This window comes from Lethenteron reissneri, chromosome 3 (assembly GCF_015708825.2).
Source record: "Lethenteron reissneri isolate LAM-NWPU_2019-01 chromosome 3, ASM1570882v1, whole genome shotgun sequence".
NCBI classification, from domain to species: domain Eukaryota; kingdom Metazoa; phylum Chordata; class Hyperoartia; order Petromyzontiformes; family Petromyzontidae; genus Lethenteron; species Lethenteron reissneri.
In genome coordinates, this window is record NC_083781.1 from 12,911,028 (window position 1) to 12,925,537 (window position 14,510).

At 49.3% G+C, this 14,510-nt stretch overlaps 1 protein-coding gene across 2 annotated transcripts; it reads left to right on the top strand.

Moving 5' to 3' along the window:
- The first annotated feature begins 2,780 nt into the window (after positions 1 to 2,780).
- Positions 2,781 to 14,505, top strand: DECR2 (2,4-dienoyl-CoA reductase 2). 2 transcript variants are annotated; one of them, XM_061558804.1, is made up of 9 exons: positions 2,781 to 2,917; positions 5,495 to 5,635; positions 7,076 to 7,144; positions 7,669 to 7,720; positions 8,585 to 8,720; positions 9,612 to 9,736; positions 12,180 to 12,273; positions 13,022 to 13,126; positions 13,556 to 14,505. In XM_061558804.1, exons 2-9 carry the CDS (start codon positions 5,535 to 5,537, stop codon positions 13,765 to 13,767), a joined length of 894 nt encoding a protein of 297 aa, XP_061414788.1. In that variant the 5' UTR covers positions 2,781 to 2,917; positions 5,495 to 5,534; the 3' UTR covers positions 13,768 to 14,505. The 2 variants fall into 2 exon arrangements, with proteins under 2 accessions (XP_061414788.1, XP_061414779.1); XM_061558795.1 differs by lacking the exon at positions 2,781 to 2,917 and adding an exon at positions 4,923 to 5,128 and having other exon boundaries at positions 13,556 to 14,504.
- The last annotated feature ends 5 nt before the right edge of the window (positions 14,506 to 14,510 follow it).

A 14,510-nucleotide genomic window follows, 5' to 3' on the forward strand; every position in this document is an offset into this window, starting at 1 on the left:
GACACCAGCAAGGGGGGAGGGGTGATACTGACCCCGCCCCGTTTGCCCGTCCCCCCCCCCGCCCGCCCCCACTGCCCCGTTCGCCCCCCTGCCCCACTCGCCCCCCCGCCCCACTCGCCCCCCCGCCCCACTCGCCCCCCCCCGCCCCGTTCGCCCGCCCCACTCGCCCTCCCCCCCCGCCCTGTTCGCCCGCCCCCCCCGCCCCACTCGCCCCCCCGCCCCACTCGCCCCCCCGCCCCACTCGCCCTCCCCCCCCCGCCCCGTTCGCCCCACTCGCCCCCCCCACTCGCCCCCCCCCCGCCCCGTTCGCCCGCCCCCCCGCCCCACTCCCCCCCCCCCGCCCCGTTCGCCCCACTCGCCCCCCCCCGCCCCGTTCGCCCGCCCCCCCCCCGCCCCACTCGCCCCCCCGCCCCACTCGCCCTCCCCCCCCCGCCCCGTTCGCCCCCCCACTCGCCCCCCCCCCGCCCACCCCCCCCCCCGCCCCGTTCGAAACGTCGTGAGAATTGTATTGTTTTATATTTTTATTATGTTTTTATTTCCCTTCTACGTGACTTTACCGAAAGAACCAAGAATATGAATCTCTGCAGTCACGAAAGCATTACATAAAAAAAGAGTTTGTATCTTAACAGGTACAGCTCACTGAGCTATTCGCTTATTTTTCAGAAGCGATCTGCCCACTAATGACAGCTCAACGAAGTGGCTTTTGTGTAAATGTAAAGTGCCACACATTGGAAAATGAAAAAAGGAAATGTTCCGGTCCATGTGCGGCGACGGTGACTCTGTCTTGCTAACGAACGCGTTGGGAGTCGGTTTGCTCTGACTGTGGTCACAGCCCAGAATAGACCGTGGAACGTATCACGACTCGATGGCCGATTCACATTCAGTCACACGGGAAGGATGTATCGTTGTCTTCATCGCAGCTAAACACTCCGCTAACTCTTGACGCATTCATTTGGCTCAACCACGTTAAAAGTCCAATTGTATCTTTTGTTCTGCACAAGTGTTCTTCATTGCAAGGCCCGCGAGCTACTGCTGGCCCCCGATAAAAAAACACAATGTGAAAACAACACATCGTGCTGCTGTCAAACCCCAATGGTTTCAAGTGTGTGGCGGCCCTCACGCTGATGATGTATTATGAGCGAAAGTGGGACCCCCTCTGGAAATTAGTGAGGAACACCGCTCTACATCCACGCCCGCCAGAGGAAGAGGTCACGTAATTGAAGACGTTAGGATACGTCCTGTGACCAAGTGAATCAGGCCAAAGCCCCTGTAGTTTATTTGTCTAAAGTTGATTTTGTTTAATCAGGCGAGTGAACCTAAGAGACCAGAATCGTCCCATTTGCAAGAGTGATCACACAGAATATTTTTTTAATCAAAATATGTATTTATACTGGAGAAATCCGATGAGCTATGAAGCTCTTTTTCACAGATGTCAAGTCGGGGTGGGTAAGGACATTACAACAAACAGTAAAAAACACGATAGGAGTGAAAAGTACAAGGCAGGTAAACAAATCACCCAAACACAAACAAATACAACACTAAGCCATCCCATCCTACCAGGCAAAGCCCACATCGGTTATTTTTCAAAAGCGACCTGGCCACAAATGATAGCTCAACAAAGTGGCTCATTATTTGGACATTTACAGCAGCAAAATAATATAAATTGTCTAAACGTATATTCTTGGGTTTTTCGGTAAAGTCACATAAATAGGTTCAAAGAAAATAACAAAAAAATTACCAAAAACTACGTTTCGATCGCAGCACAAGTGGTCGTCTTTCCTGAAGTTTTTTGTTATTTTGTATTTTCTTTGAACCTATCTACGTGACTTTACCGAAAAACCCAAGAATATGAATCCCTGCAGTCACGAAAGCTTTTAGTCAATGTATAATAAAAGACTCCGTCAGGCATATTTGCGGAATACACCACGCCGCCGTTGACCCTGGCCATTGACCGAGAAACCCAACGTTCCTACCAGCTCCCTCCGCAGGAACGTGTTGCTGCGATGAGGTCGATGGGTGACACACACCAGTGTCTTGGAGCAATGTCAATGCCAAGGGTGACTGCGGTCACTGCAGTCACCCGGGGGACGAGCCACACGTTGACCTTAAGAGTCTTTGGCTGCAAGAAATTCCCACGTGGTAAGCCACTTCGTCGAGCGAGCATTTGTTAGGCAATTAGCTTTTGAAAGAGAAGCGAAATCGCTCAGTGGGCTTTAGCTGTGGTAATAATTGTTTTTGTTTTATTTGTGTTTTTATTTTTTGTAATTTCTAGATTTGAAGTTTTCGTGACTGCAAGGATCCATGCTCTTGGTTATTTCGGTAAAGTCACGTAGGTAAAGAGAATAAAAATAAAATAAAATATAAAAAATAAATTAATTAATTCACGACGTTTCGGGCGTCCGTCACCAGGCGGGGACAACCACAGCAAGAAACATACTCTTAGTTCTTTCGGTAAAGTCACGTAGGTAAAAAATGAAATTAAAATTTATAAAAATAAAACAATTTTTATTTTATTTTTATTAAAATGAAATAAAAATTAATAAAAATAATTTTATTTTATTTGTATTAATTTTTATTTCATTTTTTACCTAACGTGACTTTACCGAAAGAACTAAGAGTATGAATCCTTGCAGTCACGAAAGCTTCAAATCTAGAACAGCAAGAAACAATTGCAGAGGAAGGGGGAGGAGCCAAGCGGAGTGTAGGGGCGGGGCGTGGGTCAGAGGAGGGTGGCAAGCATCACCCCCGCCCCGCCCCCACACTCCCCGTGGCTCCTCCCCCTTCCTCTGCAATTGTATTGCTGTGGCTGCCTAATGACAGACGCCCGAAACGTCGTGATTTAATTTATTTATTTTTATCTTTTATTTTTATTCTCTTTACCTACGTGACTTTACCCAAAGAACCAAGGGTACTTTTTGTAAGTTATTTACCTTTCTTATGCTTTACACTTCTATCGTTATTTTTTGTTGACTGTTTTAACGCTCTGACCCCGTGCCCCCTACTGGAACTTCTGTGACAAAAGAGCTTTTATAGCTCGTCGGGATCCATCCTCCAGTCATAAAGATTCGGAGCTGGGACTGGTGATGATGCCGTGACACGAGGAGGGGCTGAGCGTTGAGGTTTACAGCCCTTACCGTCTCGTTAACAGCAGAACAACATTTGTGCTCGGTGTCGATAAAGTTAGACAACTCTGGTCACTTTAACCCACACACACTCTCACACACTCTCACACACACTCTCACACACTCTCACACACACTCACACACACTCACACACACACTCTCACACACTCCCACACACACACACTCTCACACACTCTCACACACACTCACACACACACTCTCACACACACTCACACACACACTCTCACACACTCCCACACACTCTCACACACTCTCACACACACTCACACACACACTCACACACACTCTCACACACTCTCACACACACACTCACACACACGCGAGCAAAGTGGGTCTCGTTATATCGGGAGGATACGGTGACATGTGGGAGTGTGTGTGTGGGAGTGTGTGTGAGTGTGTGGGAGTGTGTGTGTGGGAGTGTGTGTGAGTGTGTGGGAGTGTGTGTGTGTGGGAGTGTGTGTGAGTGTGTGGGAGTGTGTGTGTGTGGGAGTGTGTGTGAGTGTGTGGGAGTGTGTGTGAGTGTGTGGGAGTGTGTGTGTGTGGGAGTGTGTGTGAGTGTGTGTGTATGTGGGAGTGTGTCTGGGGGTGTGTGTGGGAGTGTGTGTGTGGGAGTGTGTGTGAGTGTGTGGGAGTGTGAGTGTGTGTGGGAGTGTGTGTCTGGGTGTGTGTGTGGGAGTGTGTGGGGAGCGGTAGTGTAGTGGTCAGCGCGCTGCACTACGAACCTGGCGCCCCGGGTTCGATTCCCGCTCACGGCAAACACCAGTGATGATTATCTGAACCGGTCCTGGGCCTCCCCTAAGTCGACTCAGCCTCAAATGAGTACCTGGTGCGGGGTGTAAACATCGCCACTAGGGAGACAAAGGCGGTCGGGCGTGGTGCTGGCAACCCACCCCCTCGTGTACCGTTCTGGCCTTCATAGGTGCTCGCTAACAGCACTTGCCCCTACAATCTGTGAAGGCTATACGGGGGATCTTTGTTTGTGTCTGGATGTGTGTGTGTGTGGGAGTGTGTGTGTGTGGGAGTGTGTGTGTGTGGGAGTGTGTGTGTGTGGATGTGTGTGTGTGTGTGGATGTGTGTGTGTCTGGATGTGTGTGTGTGTGGTTGTCGGCGTCTCCCGGTCCACTCGTGGTGTCACAGCGCCCTGCAGCGCACGCTGTGTCACGCAGCAACCTCGCACCAGACACCATTCATCTCGTGTCGGCTGCTGCTTCTTCTTGTCGCTGCTGTTCTCTCCCCACCCCCATCGGCACCTGCGATTCGCACGGTTGGCTACGTACGCTACGAAATAAATTCAACACACGCCGTACATACACACATACAAAAACAAAGCTCCCCCGTGTAGCCTTAACAGACTGTCGGGGCAAGTGCTGTTAGCGAGTAGCAGCCCCACACGAGGGGGGTGAGTGGCCAGCACCACGCCCGTCCGCCTTTACTACACACCGCCACAGTTACTCATTTGAGACTGAGTCGACCTAGGGGGGGCCCAGGTACCGGTTGGTGTTGACTGGTGTTGACCGTGAGCGTGAATCGCCAAGTTCATTAGCGCAGCGCGCTAACCACTACACTGCCTACATGCACACACACTCTACATACACACACACTCTACCTACACACACAATATACACACACACTTTCTACACACACACTCAATACACACACACACTCACTCTACACACTCACTCTACACACTATACACACAATACACACATTCCACACAGCCTGCACCCACACACACCCCACACACACACACTCCGCAGCAGCAGCAGCGCCACGCAGGGGCGAGAGAGTGCGAAGTCCACTCGCTGCTTGCCGCTCGGGGCCCCCCTCCACTGCTGCCACCACCACCACCAACCACCAACACCACCACCAACACCACCACAAACACCACCACAAACACCACCAACACCACCACCAACACCTACACCACCACCACCAACAACAGGCGAAGTCGGCGTCCTCTCGTGCTGCTCCGTGCGAACTACGAAGTACGAACGGCGCCTCTCGTGCTGTCCACACACCCTGCTGCTGCTGTTGTTGTTGCTGCTGCTTCTGTTGCTGTTGCTGCTGTTGTTGTTGCTGCTGCTGCTGTTGTTGTTGCTGTTGCTGCTGCTGTTGCTGCTGCTGTTGTTGTGTTTGTTCACGGACCGTCGGGGCAAGTGGCCGTGAGCGAGGTAGCGCGTGTGGAGGCCGGCACCGTGGCGCACACACGAGGGGGTGGCCAGCAACCACGCACGCCTTTGATTCTCACTTGAGGCTGAGTCGACCTAGGGGGAGGCCCAGGTACCGGTTCAAAAAAGTAGTTTCAGTTAACAAAGCTTGCTTCATGGACCTTGATCTTTGCCGTTGTCTAGATCCGAGAAGGGCTGCTGCTTGCAGGACACGTGCAGCGCGATGTCTCAACACGACGAGTGGAGTTCTGCCGCAGCTGCTGATGTGGACACGGACGACTGCTTGCCAAGCTACACGCACCTCTACAGCCCCACGCTGCTGAAGTAACGCTGCTCGTCCAGTCCCACTTCATGCCAATAGCAATGCCTCACCGTTGATCGATCTTCTACAGGTCCACTTTCCTCCAATAATCTGGGCCACAAAGTCCCACTTCATTCCAATAGCAATGCCTCACCGTTGATCGATCTTCTACAGGCCCACTTTCCTCCAATAATCTGGGCCACAAAGTCCCGCTTCATTGCAATAGCAATGCCTCACCGTTGATCGATCTTCTACAGGCCCACTTTCCTCCAATAATCTGGCCCACAAAGTCCCACTTCATTCCAATAGCAATGCCTCACCGTTGATCGATTTTCTACAGGCCTACTTTCCTCCAATAATCTGGGCCACAAAGTCCCGCTTCATTGCAATAGCAATGCCTCACCGTTGATCGATCTTCTACAGGTCCACTTTCCTCCAATAATCTGGGCCACAAAGTCCCGCTTCATTGCAATAGCAATGCCTCACCGTTGATCGATCTTCTACAGGCCTACTTTCCTCCCATAATCTGGGCCACAAAGTCCCACTCCATTCCAATAGCAATGCCTCACCGTTGATCGATCTTCTACAGGCCTACTTTCCTCCAATAATCTGGGCCACAAAGTCCCACTTTATTCCAATAGCAATGCCTCACCGTTGATCGATCTTCTACAGGCCTACTTTCCTCCAGGAATCCGACTCAATGAGTCTCGCTTGTTCCCACGAACGTCACGCCGTGACTTAATTTTCAGGGACAAGGCTGAGAGCGTTGTACATGCACTGTGGTGGTCAGATGGTATGTAAGGCAGGACGGGAGTCACGCGCCGTGCTGCTGTTTGTGAGCTCAAGTTTCCGTGTTGTGTCATCTCCTATTCAGCCCCACTCTTCCATAATCTCACTAGATGAGTCTCACTTTACTCCACTAACATGCCTCACTCTCACGTTATCTTCTGCAGACCCATCCTCCAGTCACCTGGCTCACCACATTTTCACATTTTTGAATGCACTTCCACTGCTTAGTCCTTCTTAACTCAGCCTCATGTACCATGTCAGCCAAGCAGACATGTAACACTTCATCCTAACCACAAAGCAATCGAAGGGCTGAGTCATTTAAAACTCTAATATTTGCTCTTCATTTGACCATATGAAAGAATAGAATGTTACTCACGATTGGATCAATTGTTGCAATCCAGGGTCACGATGTGAGTCAAGAATCATTTCTTTTTCTCTAATTTGTGCTCTTATGTGAATCGTCTGTCTCGTACGTTCAGCCTCATTCCATTAGCCTGAAGGTAACATTTGCATAAACGTGTAATTTGTCTAAATTGCGAACAATCAATTCTCAGCACGCATGATTTGATGTTTGCATAGTGAGTAAAAAAAGTGATGGCGGTCGATGATTCTGTGGCTCATTGTAGGGTTCCTGTGAAAGACAATGCCTTGTTACCTGTGTATGTGTCCTCCAGAGGGAGGGTGGCGTTCATCACTGGGGGAGGTTCTGGAATTGGCTTCCGCATTGCTGAACTCTTCATGAGGTATTTGAACTTCTCGTCTTTACGAGCATATGCAGTTCATTACAATTCTTGTGTCTGCCAGCGTAGAGGATTTGAAATCCATTATTCACACAAGATAATTAGAATCTCAAGATGCAGTACAGTTTGATGCACATCACTGACAAAATTGTGTGTCTGTGTGTGTATATATATAATTACTATTTAAGGGAGAGGCAGTCATGGGCAGAGCATAAAAAGGTCTGGAGCTTGGAATGAACAGGGTCAACATCTCGGGTGGCTGGTTGTAGTGAGTTCAAGACTACAGAAGGGACAACCTTCCACAAAGAAAAACAATGATTTGGAGGTTCGACAAGAGAAAAGGTTTCGTTGCTCGAGTGGAGAGCACTGCAGTGGAGTGGAGTCAGATGAGAGAGAGAAGTAGACAGGGTAGAGTCCATGGACTCGGGGTCTTCACCACAGACTGCAAGTGTTGTGTATGGCAAATAGATGGTTTCACTCAACTGCTTCTCCTGTCATCCTTTCCATTATTGTGCTCAAATATGCAGACATGGCTGTGATACCATTATCGCAAGCCGAAACAAGGAGCGGGTGGAAGAGGTAAGCATGTCTGCCTGTAAGGTGTTTATCTGAGTGACACACGAAGATCACTGTATCATAATCATCCTTCCTTCATTCCAGCATATTATGTCACGTAGCATCGTAAAGTCAAAGTTCATTTGTACATGCGACCATAATATCTACCTCGCCTCTTATCTCCCTCTTATATATCTCACTTTTATCTCATTAACCTTCATCTCTCATCACCAGCTCATCTCTCTTGTTTATCTCGCCTGCTTCTGACCATATCTCTTGCTGGGCCATAGCTCGGCAGGACACTCCCTTTACAAAACACATCTGCCCCGTGGCAGAGGTCGCAAACGGGTTTTGATTCCTTACCCGTACCCGGCCGCACCAGGGTTGCAATCAGGTACCCATACCCTACCCGATACTCGGCCGGGTACGGGTAGCCGGGTATCGGGTAGGGTATGGGTATCGGGAACCCAATTGCGACCTCTGGGATGAAGCCATGTTGCAGGCGCGGGTGGGTTGATTCTAGGAACTTGAATTGTGAGAAGAGACAAGACGTTGGGAAATGAGTGACAAACGGTTACTTACCAGTGACTCATGGCCTTCTGACTCATTGGTTGGGGTGAGTCACGTGCGGCTACCCGTAACGGTACCCGGCCGCACCAGGGTCGCACACAGGTACCCGTACCCGGCCGGGTACGGGTAGCCGGGTATCGGGTAGGGACAGGTATCGGGTAGCCGGGTATCGGGTAGGGACGGGTATCGGGTACCCGGTTGCGACCTCTGCCCCGTGGGCAGCCAGGAGAAGAACCCCGGTGTTGACTGTGCTTGTGAGGCGATTCCTTCCATGTAAGCGGTGCTTGCTCGCTGTCTGTGTGTGCGCGTGTGGTGAAGGCGGCCCGCAAGCTGAGGCAAGCCACTGGCCAGAGCTGCGTGGCCGTGACCCTTGATGTCAGGGATGAGACCTCCATTGAGCGAGCCCTCGACCTCGCCCTGGAGCGCTTCCCCCGCATCCACATCCTCGTCAACAGTGATTTTCTTCTTTTTATCTCCTCCATGGCAAAACATTACATGGGGATTAAAAAATGTGATTTCCAAAGCATTTTTCTGAAAAATATGGCAGCGATATGGAAGTTCTCTCGAATGCCAGCATCAAAGCCGTAGTAGGAGGCATGGCACACGTCCCATGGCGGCATTGTGCAAAATTTGACCCCCAAAAATGTTACCTAGTTCCGCCAATCTGAAACTATTGCATTTGTAATATTGGTGGAGTTTGATTCTTAAATGCTGCTGCCGCTGCAATATTGGTGCTTTAAAATATTGTAAAAATAAATAAAACTACCGCAGAAATCTAACAAATTACTGCAGGAAAGGTGCCTGTGTATGTCCTCTCGTGTTTGCACGAGCAGCTCCTGGCTCCAGTTAGAGGAGGCTTCAAACTCCGACTGTTCCCAGGTGGAAATGCATGCAGGTGAATTCACAAAGTGGAATGCGCTAAAAGTGGATTTTTAATTGGCGCTTGCTCAAATGGAGACCTAGAGACCATTATAGTTCAATTGATGCTACATGGAGACATTGTGAGAAACTGGAATGCGATGATTAGTGGCAGCTCTCGTGGAGACCCATAGAGTCCCATAGAGAGACTCATACTCGCATAGAGACCAACTGAGAAACTGGAAAGCACTGACAGTGGATTCAATATCAGCTATTTCTCCATCAGACGGGTGCACGCAGCCCATGCGGCTTCCTTGGAGAACTGGTCTGGTGTGAGCCCGACATTGGTTAATCACCATCATGCATTTCCTTGCACATTACAACCATCTATTCATCCAACCCGAAGCAGGAGAAGATAAGGTGGGATAGCATTTCCTCACGGACCGCCACTTGTTCTCGTTCAAATTGTGCGCGCGGGCAACTGCAGACGCGGCGGGAAACTTCGTGTGCCCCATGAGCAACCTCACCCCCAAGGGCTTCCGCACAGTCATGGACATCGACACCATGGGCACCTTCAACAGCAGCCTGGCGCTCTATCGACGCTGCTTCAAGGTCAGCCACATCGTGCTGCAAACACACCAGCCGCCTTCCAGTCGGGCTGCCACTTGAACCATTTTTTATACTCGTTTTATTTTTGTTTTATATCAGATAAGGCCCACTCAGCTATATATTGCTCTTTAACAAAAGCCTACCTGGCCACAATTTATAGTTCAATGAAGTTGCTTGTCACGTGCACATTTATAGCAGACAAATACTCTAAACGCTTGTTTCTAAATGTGGAGGGAAAAACCGGAGGACCCGGAGAAAAATCCAAAATATACAGCAGACGCAGGGTCGGGATTGAACCCACGACCTTCTGTATACCAGGCGAGGTAGTTAACATCTCGCCACTGTGAGGCCTTGATGTGGGTTTTACCAGGATTGTGATGTTTGGTGTAGTATCTTGTCCTGGGAAATCTGTAAGTCTACCCAGAACATTCCAGCCAAGTGTATTTTTAATTGCTTTATAATGTCACTCTACAGCCATGCATTCACATGTATTATAGTTCTACCCTCCTACGGTGTTGAGATATTCTTCTTTCCGTGATATATCCCAGTCTTTTTGTACCTCAAAGGTGGCAATCTTGCCTTACAATGATGCCTGCACGCATTATTGTCATTAATTCCTCAGCACTTAAATCCGACATCGGAATGGATTGCCTTTGGATTTTAACTACGTAAGCCTGCGCAATCTATCTGCCCAGCAGCGTTTGAGTGCTGTCTGTAGTCGTGTTAGGATATATTTTTTTTATTCATATTCAATAAAATGTATTCTGCAGAGTGGAGAGATGGTGCCATGGTTATCACACTGTACTATCAATCAAGCTACAATGATAGTTCGATTCCCGGCCACAGCTAACATCAGTGGTAATTTCTGAACCGATTATTTGTCTCCATCCTTCAACCTGCATTGACCACCGTGCTGCAGCAAGGGCATGCGACCATCGTGGCCAATACGGCACGGGGAGAATTTTACCCAGCAGTCGATTGAAAAAAGGGCTGTACCTTTCTGTTACTTAAAATACTTCAGTCTGAAAAGTCTGTCAATGTTTGGTTCTTTCGGTAAAGTCACGTAGGTATAAAATAAAATACACACAAGCGTCCGTCCCACCTGATGACGGATGCTTGTGTTGGGCCCGAAACGTCGTGATTTATTTTATTTTTCTACCAACGTGACTTTACCGAAAGAACCAAAGAGTATGGATTCCTGCAGTCACGAAAGCTTCAAATCAAGTCTGACAAGTCTGTCAATCTTTGTGATTACTTACCCATCCATGTGTTTTTATTTTTTGATAGAAAGCTTTCGTGACTGCAGGGATTCATATTCTTGGTTCTTTCGGTAAAGTCACGTAGAAGGGAAATAATAAAATAATACAAATATAAAACAATACAAATTCTCACGACGTTTCGACTGCAACATAAGCAATCAGCAAGAAAAATTTCTTGCTGTGGATTTCACACCTGATAATGATTGCTTGTGTTGCAGTCGAAACGTCGTGAAAATTAGAATTTTTATATTATTTTATTATTTCCCTTCTACGTGACTTTACCGAAAGAACCAAGAACATGTATTTTTAGTTGCTCATATCATGTATTTGTGTTTATACTGACAATGCACGCGATTTGTTTTTTCTAAATGTAAACAAATATTGCGAACACGATATCGATTTTTCTGGTTTATAATTTTTCTGGTTTAGAACTCTCCATTGTCACGTAAGCATTTAAGACCATGAACTGGATGCCGATAACCAGTGGATGAAGTCCACTGGGCACCAATAAACTGTCACAACTGGGCACGAGAGGCAAAGAGGGCTGACAATGTTTGTCGACTGCAACAACAAACACTCGTATCTTGTTTTGGGAGGTCATGGTTAGAACAGCCCGGCGGTCGCTCATTCCCCACTTGTTTCGAACCTGGCTGGCAGCCCTGGTTATCACTGCTCGTCTATTAACCATCAAATGCACACAGTCTGCAACGCCTGTGGACATTCACGCGATTCACCTCAACGTAATGGCAAGTAGTTTTCAGATTATTTTGCGTACGTCGAATAACTTTTGATTCGGACACATGCGATTCCATGTAATATCATGAGCCTTAAGAATCAATATTAATAAATATAATTGTGAGAATTGAATGTGTGAATTTGTATGTATGCACTGCGCTACGAAGCCGGTGACCCAAGTTCAATTCCCGCTCACGGTTAACATCAGTGATGAATATCTGAACTGGTCTTGGGCCTCTCTTAGGTCGACTCAGCCTTAAAACGAGTACATTGAGCGGCGTGTAAACATGTTGCTGACCACCCACCCCCTTGTTTGCCATGCCGGCCTTAATAGGTGCTCACTAACAACACTTGGCTCAAGAGTCCATTCAAGGCTTCATGGGGGAGTTGGGAAGCACCTTTATCTTTTTGTGTAATCGTGTGCAAGCTCTTGCACGTGTGCCTGTCACCAGGAGCACGGAGGGGTGATTGTGAACATCTCCGCCACCATCAGTTACAGAGGACAGATGCTGCAGGTTCACGCCGGGGCAGCCAAGGCAGCCAACGGTAAGAGAGCCTCTCCACAGCGGCTCCGCCATGACCGTCGCAAAACAACCTCACCCCGGCGATCTCCCAAGACATTCGGCAAAGCGTGCCGTTGTAATTCTGCTTTAATGCCGGCGGCTTTTTACTTGGTTGGTGTCCCCATGAAGTGTGTGGTGGGTGTGAGCGCATGCTTCTATGTATGTATGCACGCAGGGCTACGTTGTGGGCAGCAGAGGGCAGTGAAGGCAAACTCAGTTGCTGTCACTGCACTGTGCGATGCTCCCACGTTGATGCTGTGCCTTCACCAACCCGTACTCGCAAACGCGGTGCAGCACGGCCAAATAATATAACCTGCACAGCTCTCACGGTATGGGGTAGCCCTCATCCAGCGGTGGATTGGCTAGAGGGGCTGTGACATGGACATGGTGTGGTCGGTGTGATTGCATTGACTGTGTCTGTCCGGGCTTGTCTCGCTTGGCGAGCGAGATGCGCTCCGCGAAAATTGCTCGGTTGGCGAACATTTGTTAAAAGGATAGTTTTAACATCGACTCCCGTGTTAACACCTGTCGTGCGCACCGTGACACCTGGACGCATGTCGATCGATCGCTCTCTGCTCGCTAAGCGAACATTTGGCTCGTTTTGGGAACAAATGGATATAAATTCGCATTGCCCGTGATGGCGAATCCGTGTAGAAAGAACTCCTCGCTTAACGAGACTAGGCTGTTTGTGAAAATGTAGTGACGCTTGTGGCCGTGTGACTTTTGTTTAGATGCGATGACAAAGCACATGGCGGTGGAGTGGGGGCCGGACAAGGTGCGCATCAACAGCCTCGCCCCGGGGCCCATTTCAGGCACGGAGGGCATGCGGCGGCTTGGTGAGTGGCTCACGGTGGCGGAGGATTTACACTCCGCAGTGAGCAGTCCTTCGGTCATGTGACCACACTCCACCACGCTCATCAGTGCGGGTTGGTGGGGGCGGCGGAGTTTGGATGTACGCGACAACGACGGATGTTGCTGTACTGCCCCTGGTTTCCGTGTTACGCACGATGATGCAGGGGTGTGGTAACCACCGAGGACAACTTTAAGTTGCACAAAAATTACTCCCGGAATGAATAGCTGTACACAAGACATCGTCAGGTTTTCCTACTTCGTTACACAAAGCACTGCAACGTTTATTTAGTAGTCTGCATCACGAATATTAAAAACATACACACACACACGCAAACAGTACTGTTATCGCCAGCCTAGAGTAAATGCTCTGCACTGACCCAACGCGGCCGTTGTTTTTTGGTTCATCTCTCCAGGCGGTCACCTGAAGGGGCAGAATCCCTTCGCCTCCGTGCCGCTGGGGCGTGCGGGCACCAAAACGGACATGGCACACTGCGCGCTGTTCCTCGCCAGCCCCCTCGCCTCGTACGTCACGGGCTCGACGCTTGTCGCCGATGGCGGCGCCTGGATGACTTCCTCCAACGATTTCAACGCGGTCCGAGCCGGTCTCGTCACCTCCAAGATGTGACCCCCCCCCCCTCTCCTCTTCACCGTCGGTCTCGCCAAAGCATTTTGTGCTGCGACAAATCGCAGGCGGTCGACGCAAACCTCCCAAGTTTCAAACAAAAAGAAACTCGACACACTGGTCAACAACACCGCCTTGAGCGGGTAGAAGGAAAAAAATCGAGAATAGGCGACGTTTCTCGGCAACGACGCTTCTAAACGGCAAAGTGTCGTACACATTTCTTTGTTAATGTCCAAAAAGGCTGGCTGCATTGAGCCAAGACTTTCACTCGGGTTCTTAGTTTGAGTGGAAGGAAACTCTAGTACAGACAGTCCACAGAGATTAGTTGATTAGTTGAGATTCTGCGATATATCGCGGAGCCCTGTGCTGTCCCCGCACCGATTTATCACGGTTGGCTACGTACGGTGCGAAAGAGATTCGACACAAACAAATCTGTTTTTTAAGAATGTTTCTCGGTGAACAATCTTAAATTGATACACGAAGTTACCGATTGTTGAAAGTTGGGCATTGCATTATATTGGAAAGCAAGGGTGGGCGTTGAGATTGACGAGTGGCAGAGTGAGACCAGTGGGTGGAGTCAAGCGGTATCTGCTGCAGGCTGCATGAACACTTTGATAAGGAGGGGGTAGAATTTGCAAGTACAGTACCAATTATGTGTGACAATTGCGCACTTGATAGTCAGTAATGCTCACGATGACGCGGTGAAGGCGCGCGTCTTGAGGTGCTCCGAAATTGTTGATGTGGCA